This window comes from Trichechus manatus, unplaced genomic scaffold, assembly GCF_000243295.1.
Source record: "Trichechus manatus latirostris isolate Lorelei unplaced genomic scaffold, TriManLat1.0 scaffold00046, whole genome shotgun sequence".
Taxonomy (NCBI): Eukaryota; Metazoa; Chordata; class Mammalia; order Sirenia; family Trichechidae; genus Trichechus; species Trichechus manatus.
The window spans coordinates 11,623,706-11,647,306 of record NW_004443982.1 but is presented as its reverse complement, the minus strand read 5'-3'; the positions used below and the strand labels follow the sequence as shown (position 1 = coordinate 11,647,306).

At 42.0% G+C, this 23,601-nt stretch overlaps 1 protein-coding gene across 1 annotated transcript; it reads right to left on the bottom strand.

Moving 5' to 3' along the window:
- Positions 1–21,360: 21,360 nt before the first annotated feature.
- PPP1R2C (PPP1R2C family member C) lies at positions 21,361–21,981 on the bottom strand. Its single transcript, XM_062566779.1, has one exon. It carries the CDS (start codon positions 21,979–21,981, stop codon positions 21,361–21,363), a length of 621 nt encoding a protein of 206 aa, XP_062422763.1.
- Positions 21,982–23,601: the final 1,620 nt, after the last annotated feature.

Genomic DNA, 23,601 nt, shown 5'->3' with positions numbered 1-23,601 from the left:
AAAAAAAAAAAAGATTGAGAAGTTAGAGGGTTGACATGTTGTGGGGTTGTTAACCAATGTCATAAAACAACATGTGTACTATTGTTTCATGAGAAACTATTTGTTCTTTAAGCCTTCACCTGAAGTACAATAAAAAAAAATCAAAACAAAAAAAAAAGAAATAGTAAAGATAACATTTGAGGGCCTTAGGTTTTCCTTTCTACCCTTTGAAAGACATTTGTATATTGTTCAGTTTTGAAAAAGAAGATTGAATAAGAAGATTGTTGGCTAGGGAGATTATCAGGAAGGGTCCTTTTTTCTGGGACACTCTGTGATCTAATCTTTGTGTTCGATCCATCAAATTCTCGCTCTCCCCTCACATCCCACCTTGGGCAGCAGGAATTGTTTGGAATGCAGAATAGAATCTGCGTTGTTGAGGTAGCATTTTTACCAAAAAATAAAACACTGCTACTGAAGCCAGCTCCTCCCCTGCTCATTAGTGTTACTCAAAAATTGCAACAGCTTTAAGAATCCATCTTTTAAATAAGGTCTTATTTCTGCGAAATTGTAGCTATTGTAAAGCACATTCAGAGGTTTATATGGTAGCATATATTTTTCTCAAGTTGATGAGTGTAACTATTAGGCTGTAGACGAAGGCTCTGAAAAATCAATTGTTCTGGGGATGATTTCCCCACCAACTGTTGTATCCTAAAGTGTTTTGATGGTGTTAGCTCAGTCCTTCAGATGCTTGCTAAGCTCTTTTTTGTAGATATTTTTTGATTATTCCAAAAGATCAAGGGCAGTGCGGTCAAACATAAACGGGACTCTATAATTTTTAAGGTATTTTATAAATAGGCACTCCCAGCTTTAGTCTTAGAGGTGGGAACAAAACACTGTATTCCAGAGTTTAGAACTCTTTCTCTGCACCAAGCACGGATACCACGCCCAACAATCCTTAAAACCCTTATTTAGTTACAAAACAGCAACTACTTTGGGGCTTGAATCTCAGAACTATGAGTAGAAAATCAAACCATCACAAAATGGCAGAGAAAAGAGGATGTTTCAGTTTATACGTGGGAAGTATGGATTAGAGATGAGGAAATTCCGCCTTTCTCTTCCTCTCCTCCTGAACACACAGAATACCCATTGCTACTAGATTCTGTGGCTAAAGAAAATCAGGCTAAGTAAAACGACATTCCCCTCATGGTCCTAACCTCCATACCACATCTTTCTGAACACCATAGATTCACCCTTTAATATGTGCATTTTTGTACTACTACATCAAATGCAGAAAAAAATTGTTGGAATTATTATACCATCTCCTTTCAGGGTTGTTGTGGTGGGCCCCACATGTCCAGTGGGAGTTTCCCATCTTCTCTTCCTAAATGAGTCCTCATGGGACAGATAGCAAGCATAGACTATTCCCTTACTACTGAAATTCCCCTTTCTCAGTGTCTCTAACAGAGGATGTGGGCTTTGAGAAAGCTTTTCCTGCTTTGGTTAACTCCCAGACCAGCTATGTCATTATCATAACCGTACAACTACTTATAGCAAATTACACGGGCAACTAAAAATCATCTGTGGAAGATGTTCCATGTGCAAAGCTTTGTATGAATGTGTTTTCTCTTCAGTGTCTAAAGGACTCTAAGACATGACTCATACATTCTCATTGAACACTGTTGTCATGGAACATTTCCAATTGTAATCTCCCAAAAAAGTCTTTGCACTTGGTAGTAGCATTTCAGGACCCCCTTCCTGTTGCCCAAAGGGATAATCATGTCTGCACCTGATTTCCAGCCTGTTCCACTCTCCAAGTTCCTTTTATTTTATACTCACGCTTCCAATCCCCTTAGCCATGCCTCCTCCTAGGATGCTGTATTAGTTGTCTATTGCTGCTTAACAACATTACCACAAAATTAGTGGCTTAAAAAACACACATTTATTATCTCACAGTTTCTGTGGGCCAGGAATCTAGCACAGTTTAGCTGGGTCCTTTGCATCAGGGTCTCTCACAAGGCTTGGGTGTTGGTCAGGGCTAGAGTCTCATCTGATGCTCAGGTGGGGAAGTATCTGCTACCAAGCTCATGTGGTAGTAGCAGGATTCAGTTATTTGGGAGCTGTTGGCCAAAGGCTGCCCTCAGTTCCTTGCTATATGGGCCTCTCCAATATGGCAGCTTATGCCAGCAAAACCAGGAAGGGAGAGAGTCTGCTAGGAAGACAGAAGTCACAATCTTTTGTAGCCTAATCATGGAAGTGATATCTCATCTGCATCTCCATGTCTGATGTCACACATACCCTTAGGCCTACACAATTTTAATGTAATTTGGCTTGATTTTCAACTGCTGGCATCTACACCTTCATGTCTGTCTTCTTTGATGGCAAGTGCCTTCTTTGCTTATGCACACAGTATATGGGAAGTAAAGGAGAATAAACTCCTCCTGGAAGCAGCCAGATTGAGCTTCCATTGCTCATAGCAATAACTAACTTGACAGCACTTGCTTTGTTGGCTGCCTTCCCTGTTCTGTCTCTCCTCTCCCACTCTCCTACTGGTTTTTCCTGAGATCACATCCCAAATAAACTACTTGCACTTTGATCCTTGTCTCAGGGGCTGCTTCTAGGCAAATCTAAACTAAGACACCATTAATTTCTCGCAATTTCTCTGGGCTTTTGTGCTGGGATGGAACATCATAGACAAGGCATCTTTTGGAAACAATTTTTAGGAATTTTGTGATTGGAAAAAAAAAAAGTAGCGCAGTTTTGGTCTCATGCAAGAAGATGTCCTTGCCCCTCATCTCACTCTCCAAACTTGATTCTGAGCTCCTTTGTTAGGAAGAATTTTCAAGTTACCTTTGACATTTAGGTCACTGTGGACTTTAACAAAGAGGTATTTAAGCCTTCTTAAAATAATCTTCAAGAAACTCCACTGCTCTGCTGAAAATGCACAACAATGAACAGAGTTAGTAGTTGTTATCTGCTTCTCCCTCTAGGAAGTCCCCCAGCTTCAAGAAAGTTCACTGTGGGTTTTCCCTTATGCTCTATACCCAACATAAGAGGCATTGAGCAAAAAAATCACACCTGTGTTTAACAGCCTTGGCTAGAAGTTTCAGAAGACCAAACTATTCTTAATGAGAATTCCTGACACTTGCTAATATTGCTTGCAGAGCCTTGTTTTTTACTGTTTTAGCAACACACAAAAACATATCAGAAATGGATTGGTGGAGCCAAGGAGAGCATGCCTTTGGTGGCTGACATCTTGTAAAAACAATAGCTCATAGAAAGTCTTTTATTTTTAATAGGTTTATGTCTGTGCTATTGCATATACAAAGCACTCATAAACAGTGTTTTAATACATGTTCCATAATTTGGGACAATGATCAGTGAAGTAAGCAGGCAAATCAGGAATTAATTGTCTCCGAGTTATAGTTTAAGTTACTGATCCTTGTAAGGTCAAACAGCTAGTAGTGGAACGAGAAGTACCTCTTTCGCTTCCTCTTGAAGGCTATACTTAATTTTAGTTTCCTCTAAATTGATTCCTTTTGCCTTCAAGTCTATTATTTGTTGTTGTCATGTGCCATCAAGTTGCTTCTGACTCATAGCAACCCGATATGACAGAGTAGAGCTGCCCTATAGGGTTTCCTAGGCTGAATTCTTTATGCAAGCAGATCGCCAGGTCTTTCTCTCAGGGAGTCGCTGGGTAGGTTCAAATCACCAAACTTCCAGTTCGCAGCTGAGCACTTAACCATTGAGCTACCAGGGCTCTCAAGTCTATTAATACTTAAACCGTATTACTGCTAGAGGGTGAGAAGAAGGGAAGAGAAAGGAGGGAAAAAAAGGGGAAGGAAGAGAGGAATAAGGTAAGTTAAAAAAAACAGTTATATGGGAAGATGAAGGAGTTAAAACTGTACATTTTTTTCCTTCTTTGAAATTCGATGAAGCAGGTTCAGCTTACATGCTACCCCAGAGCTGCACCCTTTCCTTGCTTTCTAGTTAGAGTGGCCCTAGCAATGGCTTGCCCTGTCCCTGTAATCGTGCAGCCAGGTAGGTCACTGCTACTGCCCTATCTACTGTTAGAGAGTAATTAGCAAAGAGAGAGCACCTTATTTATACCCTGGATGGAGTGGACTCACAGAACTCTGGCTTTCCCAGCAGCTCATGGGAGCAAACATGCTTGTGTTTTGGGAGAGTGTCTTAGGTCGGATTCCCCAGGAAGCAGACTCTGAGTAGGAAATTTGAATGCAGGAGGCTTATCGGGGAGCTTCACTAAACAACACCTGTAAAGGAGTGAGGGAAGCCTGATTGTGGATAAGGAAGTTTTATCCCCAATGTAATCACAACAAAGGCGTCAGCCAGTGCCATGAGGAGCTCTGAAGCTGGGATGACCCTTCAGAGATGTCCTGAATTGGGCCAAAGGGGTGGGATTTTGTTTCACTCCCCACCCATCAATCAGTCATTGGATATGGGCTGCCTCTGGGGTGCCCAACAAAACAGCTCCCTTCAGCCTAGAACAGGGGTTGAAAAAGTATGGCCTATCGGCCATATCCTACCTGTTTAGTGCCACCTGTTTTTGTAAATAATGTATTATTGGAACAAAGCTACACTTACTCGGTTACACATTGTCTCTGGCTGCTTTCATGCTACAATGGCTGACTCAAGCAGTTGCAGCAATATGGCCTGCAAAGCGTAAAATATTGACTATCTTGTCCTTCACAGAAAATATTTGCCAACCTCTGGCCTAGGGTAATTCCTTGCGAGAGATCTCTGTGAGCCATCAGCAATCAACATTCACAGCAGCTGGAGGAATGAGTGCCTGGGTCCTGCACACTACATCATCCTTTCTTCTACCATGATGGACTGTTCTGAGATGCAATATAGTTTATATGGACTTTCTAAAGATGTCTTATAAAACCAATTGCCTACACTTGTTGTAAAGTGCTGGCTAGCTTGAAAACATATTCTCTAATATTTTTCTCCTGCCATCCCTATTCTAGTATCCCTTTTCCCCTCACTTTTGCTGTTTTGGATTTGCTGTCCCCAATAAAGTTTAGTATATAAGCTTTTTACTTCAAACTCAGTTTCCTAGGTAACCTAGGCTAAGACCTGTAAAATTAGAATTTGGCGTGGACCTAATATAAGGTTAGAACAGTGGGACATTCAGAGGAATGAGGACATATTCTGCCTATCATCTCATTCCCAAACCCAGAACATTTTTCAAAGCTACCTCTTCCCCCAACCCCCAAACATCTATTGGATTTTAAACTCTGCCCTGAGTTTCCCCTGAGGTATCAATACTTCTGTACCTCTGGCTCGCATTTGCTCATAACCAAGATAGAATACTTGTTCTTCTTCCTGAGCCTCCTGTTTCAGTGCTGGGAAGCATGTTTATTGTATATGATACTTTTTTCTTACCCTGAGGGTATTCCTGCTGATCTTTCAAGGTATCACGGTTCACTTTGCGAGTTATGAAACCACCAAGGGAGAAAAAACTGTTATGGCCAAGATACAATTTTAAGAAGACACACAAAAAAAAATGGAGAAAAAGGGCCCTTGGGCTGCTCTGCACTTCTAAAGTCAAGTCCAAAAAATAAAATAAGCAGGCCACACAGAAGGCAGCAGGCAAACTTTGTTTTGCTGAGAGGACTCTTTTCCTTGGGTTAATTCCAAGAGAGAACAGGCGCTGAGTGAGTCACAGAATAAGTAGGGCAGAGTTTGCCTTTCAGGGAATGCTGCAGCGTGGGTGCACCCACGGCCCCTCAAGGATGCTCAGCAGGCACAACTTCCTGAAGCCCAGGCTATGTCAGGCTAAAGCCTACCGTGCAGAGCTCCCATCTCCATGGGAATTCGCTCTCATTCTGTTCACATGCCTACCACAAACTGAGTTTTCAGAGGGAGCCCGTCTCTGTATTTGATCTGCATCCTTGGTGAAGAGGCTACGTGGGGCAAGGTTGGGTCTGTGTTTGATAAAGGGAATCCCCAACCTGGAGCTATGTCAAGCTGTGGGGCAGACAAAGTGGAAATTTGGATGGTATGGGTTGAGAGCTGCTCAATGGGATGTCATAGCAAGGGGATCTAAGGTGGGTCCTGAGGGTAAAGTGTGGGGCCAAGAGTGGAATGTGCTGGAGGAAGAATTCCAGTAAGCAGATCCAGATAGGCAAGGGAATGCAACCCTGGATTGTACTAGGTAGAGAAGGCTGCTGCCCATGCCTGGGTATTCATGTTGTTTTTAGCTGCCATCGAGTGGGCCCCTGACTCATCATGGTGACCCCATGTAAAATGGAAGGAAATGCTACCCGGTCCTGCTCCATCCCCGTGATCAGTTGCTGATCAGACTGATGTGATCCATAGGGTTTTCATTGGCTAATTTTCAGAAGTAGATAGTTAGGCTTTTCTTCCTAGTCTGGAAGCTCCGCTGAAATCTGTTCAGTATCATAGCAACACACAAGGCTCCACTGACAGATGGGTGGTGGCTGTACATGAGGTGCATTGGCTGGGAATTGAACCCAGGTCTCCTGCATGGAAGGTGAGAATTCTACCACGAACCACCAATGCCTTACGGGTATTTATGAAACTGGGCAATTCCATGTGATTCAAAAGACCACAGGCAGTGCAGACACTGCTCTCAAGTCAATAAACATGTCATAGGTCTCAATGTGGGAGATAGACTCACAATCTAATAACTCACGATTTAGCTATTGTTTTGTGGCAATTATATCTCTCTAGAAGCAAACTCTTCAAATGCAAACTGACTGAGAAACACAATAAATAAAGGAAATAAGAAAGAAGATTTTTCAGTTAAGAGAAAGGTAGTGGAGATGGATAGGTTAGATGCATCCCTCCCCAAATCCTGGGCCCCTGAGGCCCTTCTATGCCATTTCTAGTGCCCCATGGAGTATGATTTGAAACAAAAATGCTACACCAACTGAGAGCAGGTGAGTAAGGAGGTTGAGGTCAGAGCATTGGTGCGAATTGGGGAGGGTTGAAGCAGACAGTTCCCATATTATAGAGTGTAATTTCTACCTCCACCATGCCCAGATTGAACATATGTGAGCAGTGTTCTAGTCATTGTTTAGAAAACACTGATAGCCTTGAATATCGTTCTTTAATTTTCGTGTGAGTGTGTGTGTGTGTGTGTGTGTGTGTGTGTGTGTGTGTGTGAGAGAGAGAGAGAGATAAAGACTTCTTTCCTGCTTTTTATCCTCAAGATAAATTACTCAATATTTCCATGCCTTGTCAGGACAAGACATTCAGGATCATGACCTTCAATCGATTCATGATCTTAGAATTTCATCTGCATCATCAAAGTCTAAGTTATATTCAAAATAGCTTTAGTGTTAAGTGCATTTTATTATACTCCACTTCCCTGAAAAACCGTCAATTTCTATGAGGTATAGTAAACGAACAATTTATTGTGTAAGGATCAGCACAAAGCTTGTTCCTATGATGTGGACGTTAAAGATGTTCCAAATGTCCAACTTTTCCAAGCCGCTGTACCACTCCATCATCTCTAACATCATCTACTCCCTCTTCCCTCAGTACTCTCCCTCCTGTCTTTGGGTTCCCTAATTCGCTGCAACATCTCGCAGAACTCACAAACCGTATAAAGGAATTGGCTCACGCGGTTGTGGAGGCTGGCCAGTCCCAAATTCGTGGATGAGGTGTAGACTTCTCCCTGGCCCTCAGTCTCTGCCCAAAGGCACTCAGCTTTTTCCCTCCACGGGCCGGGAAGCCCAGTGGGCCATCTCCTGCAGGTCTCTGCTGCAAGTCTCTGCTGCTTTGGTGGTGGTGAGCTCTCCCCTCTTCTCTGGAATTAGCTCTCTTTTAAGGCAAAACTGACCAATCCCCTCGGTGGGCCACAATTATCTTATTTACACAGCCCCACCTAATCACCTGGGTGGGAGTCACAAGATCATGGCTAGAAAGGCCACATTAAAAGTAATTAATCGTAGTTAGTTAAAAAGTTAGTTAAATCGTAGTTAGTTAAAAGTAGTTAGTTAACAGTCTATTTCTATCTAATTGAAATTTAGTTCCTAATGTTATAGATAACAGAAAATGTACTAGAGCTTGTTAGAACACTATTACCCTGTTGACCACAGCACTATTACACTATTTGAGCCCCTACCCCCAAACAAGAACACCTCAAACTTTCTACCTCTGTTGCCTTCTTTATATCACTTGGTGAAAATTATATCACATTTTATTTTGCTTTCTTACTTTGACCTTCTTCTTCTTCATCAGGGTTTTTTTTTTTTTTTTTAGCTATTAGTCTTTCAGAAATTGTCCAAATCTCAGGTCAACTCCTGGTCCTTTTACCCCTTTTTAGTTCTGTTATAGATGGATTCCCTTTTATACTTTTTTACTGTCATTTCAGAGGGGTTTGGAAAGGAGAAGTAAAGCCTGCCATCCTGAAGGAGTCTGAATGAATTTTAGATAAACCTTATTCCATTGAAGTCTGCTTTAAGGCAAAGAGAACTGTAGAAAGGAGTCGGGCTATTTATGTTAATTTTTATGTAGTAGTTCCATCTTTCAAATTCTGTTCCCAGAAGTTTTCTTGGCATTCTAAACATTAGAATGCTGTTTGGCAGACTCTATTACTAAATTATACATGATGTAAATTTAACAATTGTATGCAAATGTTAATTGTTATTAAACTACCCATACTGCACAATTAAAATCTGTATGCACACATCTACAAAGTTGATAGTTAACAAAGTGTTTACCTGTATCTCAGTTTATTCTTTTTGCAAGCCTTTAAGGTAGTATATCCGGTTATACTAGCTGCTGAATAGTAACAGAGAGACTCAGACTGCTTGGTTTCCAATCTTGGGGTTGCCATTTAACTTGCTGGAAATGATCTTAATCTTCTATAAACTACTTAACTTTTCTTGAACCCAATTTCCTTGTCTGTAAAAAATAATAGTAACTACCTCATAGAGTGATGATATGAAATTATAATACCTATAAACACTTAGAACAGAGCCTGGCAAGTAATAAGTGCTCTACAGATACTAGATATTACTGTTGTTGTTATTATTATTTTCTTCACCATTATCTCTTATTCTCTTTTATAGATGACAAAGCCATGTGGCATCAATCAAGTCACTCTTACACTCAGTTAATAAAAAAACAGATCCTGGATACAAATTCATGTGTCTGATTCCAAATCCAAGTTATTCACAATATGTCATATTATTTCAGGATACATAGATTAAGGGTCCTTCAAAGACCATTTAATTTGGAGAGGATCATAAAATGTTCTTCCCTATCCTTAAGCACTGGTGGTTCAGTGGTAGAATCCTTGCCTTCCATGTTGGAGGCTCAGGTTTGATTCTCAGGCAATTCACCTCATGCACAGCCACCACCCATATGTCAAGTGAAGGCTTGCATGTTGCTATGATGCTGAATAGGCTTCAGCAGAGCTTCCAGACTAAGACAGATGAGGAAGAAAGTCCTGGTGATCTATTTCTGAAAAATCTCCCAATGAAAACCCTGTGGATCACAACGGTCCAATCCCGTTGTGCATGGGGTTGCCATGAGTCAGGGGGTGGCCATGAATCAGAGGCTGACTCAGAGCAGTAATAACAACAATCCTTAAATACCAGCAAAGGATATGGTGTTGTGTAAGTTCTATGAATAGAAGTAGGGGAGGGGAGGGTATTCCTTTATCTGTGCTTCCCTAACACTAGGCTATTACATCTTTTGCCACAATTTGTCACAGTCACTAAGCTTCAGCTAAAAGGAGCTTCTTGAGAACTTGGGCCATATCATTCATCTTTGCATCCCGAATGTTATCATAGTTTGACACATAGTGTATACTTGAAGAAAAGATTTGTTGTTTACATTTTCCACATTTGTGTAAAATTTCAAGATCAGGGATACATGATTAAAATTACTTAAACAAAAGGGCATTAATAACAATATCAAACCTCTCTATGTACCCACGTCTATATTTTTGGTCCCTCAAGAGACAATTAATTTACAAAAGTGAGACTGTCACCGTGTGGACATTTTAGGGATGTTTATACCACTACTTTCTTTGGATCTCAGATGAGCTGAACTGTCAACACATTAACACATAAACCAAAAAACCCATTGCTGTCGAGTCGATTCTGACTCATAGTGACCCTATAGGACAGAGAAGAACTGCCCCCATAGGGTTTCGAAGGAGCGGTGCATGGATTTTAACTGCTGACCTTTTGGTTAGCAGCTGAACGCTTAACAACTGCACCACCAGGGCTCCCATCAACACATAGAGGATAAAAACTAAAACAGCAACAAAAGCGAAAATGGTTGGAGGCTGGGTGGTCAAGAACCTGCTAAAGCATACATTATCTTTCACTGGCAGTTACTGTCATTTGTAATCCTGAGATGAGATTTGAGAACCTAGATTCTAGAATCTCATTGCTTTTTTTTTTCTTAAAAAAAATGTTTTCCTGCTTCCATCACGCTTACACACTCCAGAAGGCTTACGCACATTCTTTGTGAAGCTTGAGCAGTGGAAACAAAGCCTTCTGGGGCATGGAAGTTTTGTTTGTGGCAGGAAGAAAACAGATGGGATCTAGACAGGTTTGGATACCCCAGGGATGTTAATGGTATTGCATGAAAACAAATAAGTAATGCTAAATAGCATGCACGTTACTTTTATTCTTCTCCATCATATTTCTCCTAAATCCAATGTCACAGACAGAGGATAATTTTTTAGCAACAGAAGAGTTAGACATAAAATTACAAAATCGTTTTTTTCTCCCTTATCACAGGGCACCAGAAAGGCACAGATTAGAGTCTTGGAGTTGTCTCACCAAGACTATATATAGCTTTCAAACTATAATAAAACTTCTGTGAATTTCAAGGTTAACATGGAAGAGCTTCCATCTCATGATGACAACTTGCATGTATTTTCTAGCAGACTGTGTGGTTGTCCACATTTTTAGGTGTGTTGGATGCATTTTTGAAAATGCAGTTGGTATCTATTTGATGTCAGTTTGACTTGAGATTATCACCAACCAGTGTCCATACTGAGAATCCTTACTGGCCAGAGTATGATAAACTAATGGGCCAGATATCTCTACCACATTGTTGTTAAAAGAGATTAGGGGGTTCCCTTGGGACCTGAACAAAAGAGTGATTAAAGTTTCAACAGAACTGACGACTATGCAGGGCAACCTTGGCTATTCCCATGTTCCCAGGTTCCATGCCAAAAGCTGAGGATGGGTGGGAAGATCTTGTCAAAGCAATAACTTCGTAGTGTGGCAACCAATGCTTAAGGTGGGTATTCTGTCCTCTGTTTATTTTTCACTGCTAGCTAGCTCTGTATGCTGCCTTTCCAAGAAAAAGCCAGCAGCCAGGAGTAGCTCTGAAATTTCAGTAGCTACAGTGGACCTCAGATTGACCATTTCTGAGGATTGAGCAAAGAGGTTTAAGTTTTATCACACCCAGTGCAGCATTCTTGATGCTAGAGGTCTGTTGCAGGTTAGTTTCCCTGGGAAGCAGATGCTGAGTTGGAGATAAGCACACAGAAAGTTATCAGAGAGTGCTACTGGAGTCCCTCGGTGGTATGAATGATTAATGCACTCAGTCGCTAATGAAAAGGTTGGCAGTTCGAGTCTACCCAGAGGTGCCTCAGAAGAAAGGCCTGGTGATCTACTTCCAAAAAACAATGAACCCCTGAAAACACTTCTACTCTGACACACATGTGGATGCCATGAGCTGGAGTCAACTCGATGGCAACTGGTTTATTGAGAGCAACACCAATAGATAGATGGGTGGGAAAGGAAGTGAGATTGGGTAGAGGGAGAAGCCAAGCTGTGATAAAGTCCTAGTGAAAAGCCTCAGCCAACTGTAGAGAGCTCTGAAGCTGGGATGACCTTTCAGAATTGTCCAGAGTTGAGCCCAAATGGACAAGCCCTTTATAACCCTACACTGATCAGTCATTGGGTTTGGGCCACCCCAGGAAGGGGACATAATCTTGTGCGAGTGTTTCTCTTTAGCTGAGGTCATCCCAGGAGGAAGCTGACAGCTGAGGGCTGTCTGCAGAGGGCACTCTCAGCAGCTGTAATCCTACGGGGGATCTGAGTGGCACATCACAGCGTTCACCACAAGGTCTAAGTTTGGTGCAGCCAAGTCTTGTTTTCAAGCACAAAACCTAGCCTGTGATTTGAAGAGCAGGCAGTCCCCTGTGATGCATCACTCTGCCTATAAGAGCAGGGGAGTTTGCCCTTGTTCAATACCAGGTTGAAAGGCAGGGATCCAGCTGGCTGTGACTGATCACTGGAGACTCATGGAGAGTTGCAAGACAGTGCTAACAATAACAAGAAGAATAGTTAATAGAGCCAATGTCGATTGAGCGCTTACTGGGTGCCTGACACTCCTCATGTGATCCTCACTACAACCCTATGACATAGGTAGTTTGGCATCTCACAAATGAGGATGGTCAGACAGAGAGCAGTGAGGGGACCATGAGTGCCGTTTCTGGTCTCCCAGAGAATTTGAGGAACTCTGGGGCAGTGGCATAGTGCTAACACGGGCAGGCCATCCCAATGGGCTGGCCCAAGTGTGCCACTGATCTTTCTTATTTTACTGCATTGTATTTCTGTCCAGATGCTCCCAGAGGGGCAAGGTGTATCCCCAAGCAGCTCAAAAAGACAAAGTGCCAGCCAGAGAGGGAGCCAGGGGCTGGTCTACGGACAGGATTTCTAAGAAAGGACGTATTCTCCTTGAAGGCTTTTCTGAGTTCTAAATAGAAGAGCAGTCTCCGAACCAACTTGAAAACACACTTTAATCTGCTTTCAGCTTATGTTCCCCAGATATAAAGGAAGAGCTTGTCTGGCTATATATAAACATGACCTCTAATTAGTTTCATATGTCCTGGTTGTAATTTGGCCTCTGTTTCTTACTACACAGAAAGCCTTCCCTGTCAGGTGAAGCAGTTGGACTAAAGGGTCTTTAAGGCCCCTTCCAGCTCTCAAAATTTTATTTTACCATGATAGTTGATAGCAATTGATAACAAAGGGAGTTGAGAAGGAAAAAAGAGAGAGAGAAACACTTAGAGAATATAAAATGTCATGCATTACTATAAATAATTTCCTGTGGTTCTCACCTGTGGTTTGGATTCATGAAACAGAATTAATTCCTTTATTTCATAAACTTGGATGTGTCCTAGAGGTTTCAACACATTTTAAAATTAAAATATAGGCTGGCTTTACATCCAAATCCTGATTTCTGTCCTCCCATCTCATCTCCTACTTTGCAGACGTAGTGGAGAAGAAAACACCAAGGACGTCCTCAAAAAGGTTACTTGTGGCAGCTGCTACGCAAGCCTCTTCCTTTGGAACTGTCACCTTTTCACTTTGTCCTCAGCTGTGCCCCTCACAGCTCCCAGCACTGAAGCCTGAGGAGCCACAGAGAACAAGCTGTATTTGAGTAGGTACAGCATAGGTGAATTACAGAATCCAATTCACTGGGAGGAAGAAATGCTCAAGTGGAACTTCTCTGTTTATTCTACAGCATCTGTTGGGTAGAAGGCACTGTGCTAGGAGATGCCAGGTACATGGGCACAGCTTCTGTCTCCAAGAGGCCCCCAGTCCAGTGGGAGAAGAGAGATATATTCAGAAAAGTCTAGAAAGTATCAGCAGTTGAACAGATGTAGAAAAATGTGTGCAAATGAGAATAATAATAGCTACCATTTACTGAATACTGACTAGATGACACAAGTTTTACTAGCATCTTCTCATTTAATCATCCCAACAATCATAAATGAGAGTCCCTGGGTGGTGCAAAGGGTTAAGGACCTTGGCTACCAACCAAAAGTTTGGAGGTTCAAGTTCACCCAGAGATGCCTTGGAAGAAAGGCCTAGCAATCTACTTCCAGAACATCAGCCATTAAAAACCCTATGGAGTGCAGTTCTACTCTGACACACATGGGGTTACCATGAGTCAGAATTGTGTTGACAGCAACTGGTGGTTATTGTTATTATTATGTTCATTTGATTGTGAGGAAACTGGCTCAGATAGGTGAAGTGTTTTTGCCTCAAGTGACTCAGCTAATATATGGCAGAGCCTGGATTCAAACCCAGACATTTTTTATTCCAAAACCTTTACTATTAATTACTATCTCTTCTGCCTCTCCCAAGGCAAGCACCCATGATTCTGACTTAGCAGTTTAAGTTGTGATTTGCACTGAATGGTAAAGATTGAGTAGAACAAGTAATAAAAACAGGAAAACGTATATTCTGGGCAAAACGAATAGCCCGAGCAAAGATGGAGACATGGAAAAGTTCTGGGAGTCTCCAGTGGCAGTGGGGCATGCCAACTCCACAAATGTGGTTGAGTACAGTGTACAGGAGGCGGGAGGAGGAAGGATGAGAGGAAGAGTTGCTTGGGGAGAGGTGGGGCTAGATTTCGTGCAGCTCTGATCTGCATCTGGCAGCATACCTGCGAAAATTTCTCAGTAAACTCGTGTGCAGCAGTGTCCTGACATTCGATGCGACATATTTTTGCAAACTTGTATGCACATTACCAGGGAGAATGACCCAGTAAGCAAGGTAAGCATGAGTTCACTTGTGCTTATCTACTAATCTATAATGAACAATTTCACATGAGTTTCCCATTTACTGATCTGTAGTGAACAATTTCACATGGATTTCATCTGGTGAAACCCATATGAAATTGTTCTCTACAGATTAGTAAATATGCAAAGTAAGACTGCACTTACCTTGCTTACTGGGTGATCTGCCCCTGTCAGGGATCGTAAATTTGAAAAGACTCTTTGATTCTGTAGGAAGGTGCTGTGGGGTTGGGAAAGAGACAGATGCCAGGCATACCTAGAAGCAGAATCTTTGATGTAGAGAAAAAATGTGAAATTGTTCACTACCGATGATCTGGTAAGCAAGGTAAGCGCCGTACTTACCTTGCCTATTGAATAATCTGCCCCTGCACGTTACACACATACATACAGTAACAGTGAGGTCTGTTCCATAAAGAGTCGAGCTGAGTGAGTTAAAAACATGCATTGTAGATGAGTGGTTCTTAAACTTGAGTGTTCATAAGAATCACCTGGAAATCTTGTTAAAGCACAGATTGCTGAGCTCCAGCCCCAGAGATGCTGATTCAGTAGGTTTAGAGTGGGGCCTAAGAGTCTGCATTTCTAACCAGCTCCCAGGTGATGCTGATGCTACTTGTCTGGGAATCATATTTTGCAGGGTTATGGTGTATAACAGGGTATGACTTTGCTGTGAGTGAAAGGTAAGAGGCTCAAGATTTCCACATTAAAACCATTACCTTTCTGAAACCCATGTTATATGTTTGTACTCCTGCCTCCAGCTTTGTCTTCCTCACCTTGGTCTGTTCCAGGCCTTAGAAGTCAGCCATATAGTCCTTCAGAAACACAGATCTGGTCAGGTCAATCTCTTGCTTAAAAATTTGAGCAGCTCTGTTATGGATCGAATTATGCCCCCCAAAATATGTGTTGAATTCCTGGACCTTGTACCTGTGAACGTGATCCTGTTCAGAAATATGGTTTTTGTTTTATTATGTTAATGAGGCTATGGAAGTGTAGGATGGATCCCAAACTTAATCACTTCTGAGTCATAAAAAGACCAGAATAGACACAGAGGCACACATACATGGGGAAAATAGATGACATGCGAGGCTCTCCTACAAGCCAAGGAATGTTAAGGAACTTTCTTAGTCATCTAGTGCTGCTCTAACAGAAATACCACAAGTGGATGGCTTTAACAAAGAGAAGTTTATTCTCTCACAGTCCAGTAGGTTACAAATCCAAATTCAGGGCATCAGCTCCAGGAAAAGGCTATGTCTTCTCTGTCGGCTCTGGAGAAAGGTCCTTGTGATGCATCAGTCTTCCCTTGGTCTGGGAGCTTCTCTGCGCAAGAACCTCAAGTCCAAAGAACATGCTCTGCTCCCAGTACTGCTTTCTTGGTGGTATAAGGTTCCCATGTGTCTCTGCTCGCTTCTCTCTTTTATATCTCAAAAGAGATTGGATTAAGACGCTATCTAATCTTGTAAACCTCATCAGCATAACCTCATCACAGTGATAGAATTTACAACACATAAGGAGATCACATATAACCTCATCATAGTGATAGAGTTTACAACACATATGAAAATCACATGAGATTACACAATCATACAATACTGGGAATCATGACCCAGCCAAGCTGACATATACTTTTGGGGGACACAATTCAGTCCATGACAGGAACCAAGGAGCTCCTGGGGCTACTGGCAATGAAGGAACTGACCCTTACTGGGACTTTTGTGAGAAAATAAATTTCTGTTCTTTAAAGCCACCCACTTTTGGTATTTCTGTTACAGCAAGCACTAAGTAACTAAGAAAGGCTCCCTTTGACTTTGTGTGGTACATATATCTTTGCATAGCCCTTCTTACTCTCTAATCCCTCCCATTTACCTCATATGAGGATCCCTGCAACTCCCTGAAAAAGCCACATTGCTTCTCACCTCCATCTGGATTGTCAACCTCCCTGGACCCACCTCACTTCACTCAGTTAAATTCCATTTCTCCTCTAGGTGTTAGCCTAAAAATCATCTCCATGGGAAGACCTTTCAAAATCTAGGGAAATGCCCCTTTCAGGGCCCTGGTAAACCACTGTTGCACTGTGTAGAAATTTTCTGGTGACATATCTGAGCTCTCCACTAATCTGGGAACTCCTTGAAGGCAGGAACTGAGTCTTGGTATTTAGTGCATGAGTAAATGAGTTAATAAATTACAACTGAACTATTACTCCAGACCTGGCAAGAGTTAACCACCACATCTGCTCTTTCTGGAGCAAAGAATCACATGCTTTCTTATAGTCTGAGCTACCACTGGAAAAACTTGTTCACAAACAGCATAAAGTAAAAAATGGCAATGTGCCATTAATAACCCAGAAGAAGCTATATCTGTTTTAGGGTTTTTCCATTTGGGCATTACAAACCACAAAAGCAACTGTTTTCCCTCCACAAAGAACATATTTTTTTTAATAGCACACTCTCCAAAAGGACACCGCATTTTGATCTATTCTGATTTAATTTAAAGTTTGGAGATTGGGTCTGACCTTATCTATCAGTGGCTGAATAGTTGTCTCATGGAAATTCAGTTTGAAATTCATTAATAGGGTAGCCTGTATATTATAACTTAGAAGCTCTGGGTTATCACCGATACTTGCAATTGCTATGGAAACCTAGTTGATATGCAGCTTTCAAAGAGCTTGCTTTAAATAAAGGGAGGAAAAAAAGAAGAAAGAAAGAAAGAGAGAAAAAGAAAGAAAGCAACAAAGAAAGAAAAAGAAGGCTGCTTGAAAGAATAAGGTATTTAGTACCTGGCATACATAGGCAGATTCATTGATGCAAAAACGTTCTCCTTACATAATGATAAAAATGATCTCTATTTTTACTTTTTTTGTAGATGCTAATAATAAATAATCTTGTATTAGAGAACTGTATTTATACTGGAAAGGCAGCTATTCCCCATGCCCACACACAGACACACAAACACAAGCACACACACACAATTTCCAGTTTTCCCCAGACCTTCTGCAGCCTGCATTCTTCAATCCTCCAAAGACCTCTGCACACGCAGCTTCAGCTGCTGAAGTTCAACCAGGGTGGATGGTGGCTGAGAGCTCAGCCTCTTCTGCTACCCTTTGCGTTTGTATTGCAGGTTGCATCCCATAGCTTATGGATTGAATTTTACAATTTTAAAAGGATAGTGCTCATTTGATCAAATTTCTTATAAATTTTTTTCTGTTGTATCTCTACCCAAATTTGGGTTTTGGGTGCTCCATCCCTCACCTCTCTCGTTTGCCATGTGTCTCCCTATTAAACTATGTGTGACATCATGTTAGGTAAACAATAGTGTGAACAGTAATCAATACCGAGGAAGAGACTCTGTCCACCCCTCAAGGCTGGCATGGGGAAAGAAGCAAGAGCACAAGGGGATGTGGGGGTGGAACGCAGAAGTGGACATGACATCATCTCACTCCCCTCTTATCCCAAGCCTCTGTCTTTCCCAGCTACCTCGTTTTGTCTACCTTTGCTCTTCCCTGCTCCTTGTGCCTGCCCCCATTAACCAGCTTCTAGCCAAGGTGCTTTCCACAAAGAGCTGATTTATCTCCCCAAAGACCTAATTTTTCATCAGGGTAGCACAGGAGTGGCAGGACTCACAAGTATTTATAAAACAGACAGGAACTGGCTCAATAATCCAAGAAAGAGGCATACAATTTCAATGCATTAGAAAAATGTTAGATGTTTCTGGTCTTGAATGCAGTCTTTTCTTTCCCCCTATTTCCCTACACAACTTGAGTCCTTTTGCCTTTCATCTATCTCCCTTTTTTTCCCTTCATCCCTTATTTTGTACTCTGTCCTCACTTGCCTCTCTTCTGCCATTCCTGAGGATGATTGGAGGTATAGTGGGTGTGCACCCCATTCCTCACATCACACACTAGCACCTTTCTTAGTCCATGGTTTCAACAAAGAGCCTCAATGTTCCAGAGCAGGACACTATAGCTGCATAAAGCACGACCCAACAAAAGCAAGCATGGTTTATATATTTTATATAACTGTTTCTCCTTCTGAGGCTACCTGGTGTAGTCAAGTCGATTGCAACTCATGGTAACCCCATGTGTTACAAACTATAACTGCTCCAGAGGGTTTTCTTGGCTGTAATCTTTACAGAAGCAGATCACCAGGCTTTTCTTCTGAGGCACTGCTGGGTGGGTTTGAACTGCCAACCCTTAGGTTAGCAGCTGAATGTAAACCGTTTGTGCCATCCAGGGACCTTCTTCTGAGAGTCTTCTCGTTGTTAGGTGCTGTCTAGTTGATTCCAACTCATAGCAACCCCATGTGACAGAGTAGAACTGCCCCATAGGGTTTTCTAGGCTGTAATCTTTATGGGAGCAGATCTATAGGTCTTTTTCCAGTGGAGCTACTGGTGAGTTCTAAACGCCAACCTTTTGGTTAGCAGCCAAGGCTTAACCATTGTGCCACCAGGGCTCCTTCTTCTGAGACTGAGTATCTATAATTCCTCATTCAAATAAGATTAAAAAAAAAAAAAAACCACCTCTCTTAGTATCATCTTCTGGAAATGGATTCTCCATGTTGACACCTTCCTCCCAAATCAGAACCATGTTTTTTTCCCTCCAATGTTCCTATCTGTGTTCATCTCTCCTTCTTGTGAACCCTCTTCTCCTCCCCCCACCCTAGCCTGGTGTGATCTGGGCTTCCTCTTCTCCTGAACAAGAACAGGTCATGGAGGCTGGACTTCCTCTGTCCTCACCTTCAGACAGAAGGAACTTGGAAGAGGGCAAACCCCATCTGGAGACTTGTGCTCACTCTGCAGTCATCTGGGAACCACCTCTTTGCTGTCATATAGTTTATGTAACCCTCCTTTTAATATAGGTATCCTTTATTCAGAACTATACAGGGTCTCTCCTAGTAGCCTCAGACCACTTTTGTGGCAGAGGATGTATTTCATTCATCTTTCTCTCCCTAATAGAGACTACTGCACTTGACACATAGGTGTTTGTTGAATGTTTGCTCACTTGTTGCAAGTGCAATAAACAAATATGATATTTTCAGCAAGTGGTGTCTTTGTACAAGTGAATGGATTAGGTTTCTTACTGATAGACTCAGAGCAGAGGATTTGGAAGGGGTGGCATGTGGACTTTGTACATGAGGACGTGCAGCAGAGGAGGGGGGCCCTCCTATATTGAGAAACTTTCTCCTTAGAACACTCATGCTTCCCAGCTGTGCAAAAGAGCAGCCCCTGCTGTGGTGTCAGGGGGACATGCACTGTTTGAAGGGGGGACAGTGGCCTGCACTGCCCAATAAGGGCCTGAATACAGCCAGTGATGTATAGTGGGGGAAAGACTAATAATACACCTACTCCTCATTTATAGACTATCTCGTTATCTGACATTTCGCATTTACAGCAATAGTAAAAAATCTACTACCCAACTATGTTGCACATTAACAACACACATCTGGCAGTTATATAAGGATGTAATCTGGCAGTTATGTAATAACGTAGTCATCCTTCATTTTGTGATCTGATGTGGTCATCCTCCATTTTCACATAATGCCAATTTTCACATAACAACCTGGTCTTTAGAATGTAACCATGTTGATAAGTGAGGAGTGGGTGTGATATATTTTATAATATATAATATGTATATATCATATAATAGAAATATATATAATAATATAATAATTGGCATTCATTGAGTATATCCAGCACATTGCATATACTCAGTAAATGCCAATTATTATTACAATTGCAATTGTTGTTATTAGTGCACTATTATGTTGTGATACGTTACCATTGGAGGAAACTGGGTAAACAGTACACAGGACCTCTCTGTATTATTTCTTGCAACTACATGTGAATCTACAATTATCTTGATAAAAATTTAAATTAAAAAAAAAAAGGAAACGTAGGCCAAAAAATTGTTTGAGCTTACTTCTGTGTATATTCAAGAACTATAATCATATCACAGGTTGCACATAATTTTGTGATGCAACAAACCTCAGTTGTTTTCTAAGCTAATGAGGTCAATGATAAATAACAGCATTGATTTCGCAAGCTATAAACTAGATAAGTATAGAAATACGGCAGCTGAATTCTACTTTCTGTCTATAGCACTCTGCTATTCAATCAATTTTCTCCACATATTAGAAGCCTGAATATTTATTTTTAAATATGGATGTCAAGTCTGCCCACCTAGTGTACACAAAAGTCAGAACAGACGCTGGTGCAATGTTAACCTGATAATTCATGAAAAACAGCTATTTTTGATGAGGAAATATTCATTCACTTTCTTTTTGTAAACATGAAAAGAAAATCACCAGGAATTTTAAAGGTACTGGGCCAAGGAAATGAAACAATGATTTTTATATTCCCTTTCACCTAAACACGCAAATCAAGTTGAAGACAAGTGTTAAAATACTTTTCAGCCTAAATATTTATCAAGCTATATAGCCCACCAGTTGCATTTTGATTTCTTAAAAAAAAAAAAAAAACTTTTTATAAAAGCTAGCACATCTAAAAGTGAAGATAATTTAGTCTCCCCTCTAAAGATCCTGTTAAAACGTTAAAGCATAAAAAGTTATATAATAAGTTTTCTAAATTAACCAATATATTTATAAAAGTAATGCAGTTCTAGACTAATGACGGCATCTGTATTTGCGGTGAAGCATTAAGCAAAAGAATATAAAGCAGACATTTTCATCCAATCTATTCTTTAAGGTTACCATTTAATTCTTACAGTACAATTGAACTACTATGTATTTTAGTACTGGATGCCGGGAGCTGTAAACACGAAGCCGTGTAACAGGGTTTGTAGCTGCCAAACAATCGCAGCGTGGCACAAATGTTTTCTACGAGTCGCATGATTTGGCTTGCAGTTCATCACTTGCAGGGCCTTCTTCTGATTCTTCTGTGGTAGTGTTTTCTTCATTAGTCTCATGACAACATTCTTCGTTTTCACTCTTCTCCTCGGCTTGTAAATCTTTTGAGATTAATTGTCTAGCTAATTTAATGTTCAGTCCTTCATCGTAGTGAAGCTTTCTTTTCATCTCGAACTGCCGCCGTTTCTCTTGTTTGTCAAGTAAGATTTTCCATTCTTCCTCGCCAATGTTCTCTTGTTCCTTCGCCTGACGGCTGGGATCCAAGGTTGTGGCTGCGGCTAGTTTCTTAGCTAAGCTGTCTGGGGTCATACCTTCCTTTGTCTCTGAATTATACCCTGTATCTTCACTTTCATCCGGCATATTAAGGCAAGGAGTACTGGGCTCGTTTACCTTCATTAAATCATAGTCTTTGTATGCTGGGCGGTATGTCGCCAGGATGCTCGATTCGTCCCACTTCTGGGATTTTTTTCTCATCACCTGCTCAACAGCTCCTCCGGGTTGCTGGGCGGATGCCACCACAGAGGACGTTGTGGAGGCTTTGTTCTTCAAGATCCCCTTGATCGGCCGGTGCGAGGCGGTGGAGGCTGCCATGCCTTGGGAGCGAAGGGCCGCTCGAGGCCCTGGCCGCTGAGCAGCCGCCGGCCGCGCTCCGTGCAGAAGCAGCAACGCCAACTGGCTCGGCGCAGCGACGGTGCCCTCTGGCCACCACCAGGACCCCAGCGCCACAAACAACGCCACAATCGACGCCGCAAACGACGCCACAATCACTGCCTCTGTCACCGCCCACGTCATCGCTACCGTTATCACCGCGCGACTGGTCCCTGGCTCACCCAACGCCTTTCTTTTTATTTATTTATTTAATATAATAAGATAGGAAATCTCCCTGCATTGTACGTAAAACGAGGGAGCATTGTTTTGTGAACATTTTATGCCCTGTCTTTGTACAGGGAAGCTATGTAAAAAGCATTTCTTACTGTGGATCACAGTAAAAAGTTTGAAAGTTACTACTTTGGTTGGTAAGATTGGAGGCATTGGCTAGAAGGTGATTTTCTACTTCCTGTCCTATCCCCCCCAATACACATACTAGTCCTCCTCCCATGCTCCTACCTTAGTGGATGGACGCTTATACCAGCTGTCAGCCTGGGCATCATCCCTGGTACCCTCCTACTGCTCACTCTCCAATCCAGCCCTCAGATTCTGCCCTAAATATTTCAAGAATCTATCCAGTTCTATCTTTTCTGCCACTACCCTGTTTCAAGACACCAACATCTCTTGTGGACACTATAGCCACAGCCTTTGAACTGGTCTCCCCATAGCCCCTCCCATTTCCCTCCAACCTGTTGTCCACCCTCCAGCCAGAGTGGTCTTTTAAAATCACTCTTCAGATCTTATCCCTCTTTCAAACCCTTCAACACTGTCCATTGTCCTTAAAATCAACAGCAATTCCAGAACAGGCCAAAATGCAGCTGTATGATCTGCTCAGGCCTCATCTGAAGCCTTTGCCCCCAGATTCTCCCCACCCTACCTCCAGCTTTCTATTCTGGCCTTTCAATTCCAGAAACGTTGACATTTCTCCCTGTCCTGGGGTCTTGTCCCGGGTTCTTCCTGCAGCCTCAAATGTTGCTGCCTTATGGGAGCCCTTTCCAGACCCCCAAAGCAGACAGACCTCCTTGTCCTGTCAAGGCTTCTCCTAATTCTCCTTTACAGCCCTTGGAGTTCTTTGCCATATTGTCTGTGTGCCCTAGATAGAGGGGTCCCTGGGTGGTGCAACTGGTTAAGTGCTCCACTACTAGACGAAAGGATGGCATTTTGAACTCACCCAGAAGTACCTCAGAAGACAGGCCTGGCAATCTACCTCCAAAAGGTCACAGCCTTGAAAATCCTATAGAGAAGTTCACTCTGTACACATGAGGTCGCCATGAGTCGGGATCAACTAGGAGACAACTAACAACATCAACATTAGATGGTAAGTTACAAGAGGAAAAGGGAAGTGTCTGCTTTGCTCACCCTATCTCCAGCCTTGCATCTTCATGACATGCTGCTGTACCTGGCACATAGTAGGTATTACAAAAATATTTGCTGAATGAATAATAAATGATAGGTGATAGGGAACTGGGAGAATGAGATATACAAGTGGAAAAAAGGGGGCTCCAGACCTGTTAAAGTCAGTTAGAATTTGTCCAGTCACGTGAGAAAAACTCCCCATATGTG

Coding starts and splice junctions, on each gene's coding strand:
- PPP1R2C (XM_062566779.1), bottom strand. CDS start 21,981: ATGGCAGCCTCCACCGCCTCGCACCGGCCGATCAAGGGGATCTTGAAG.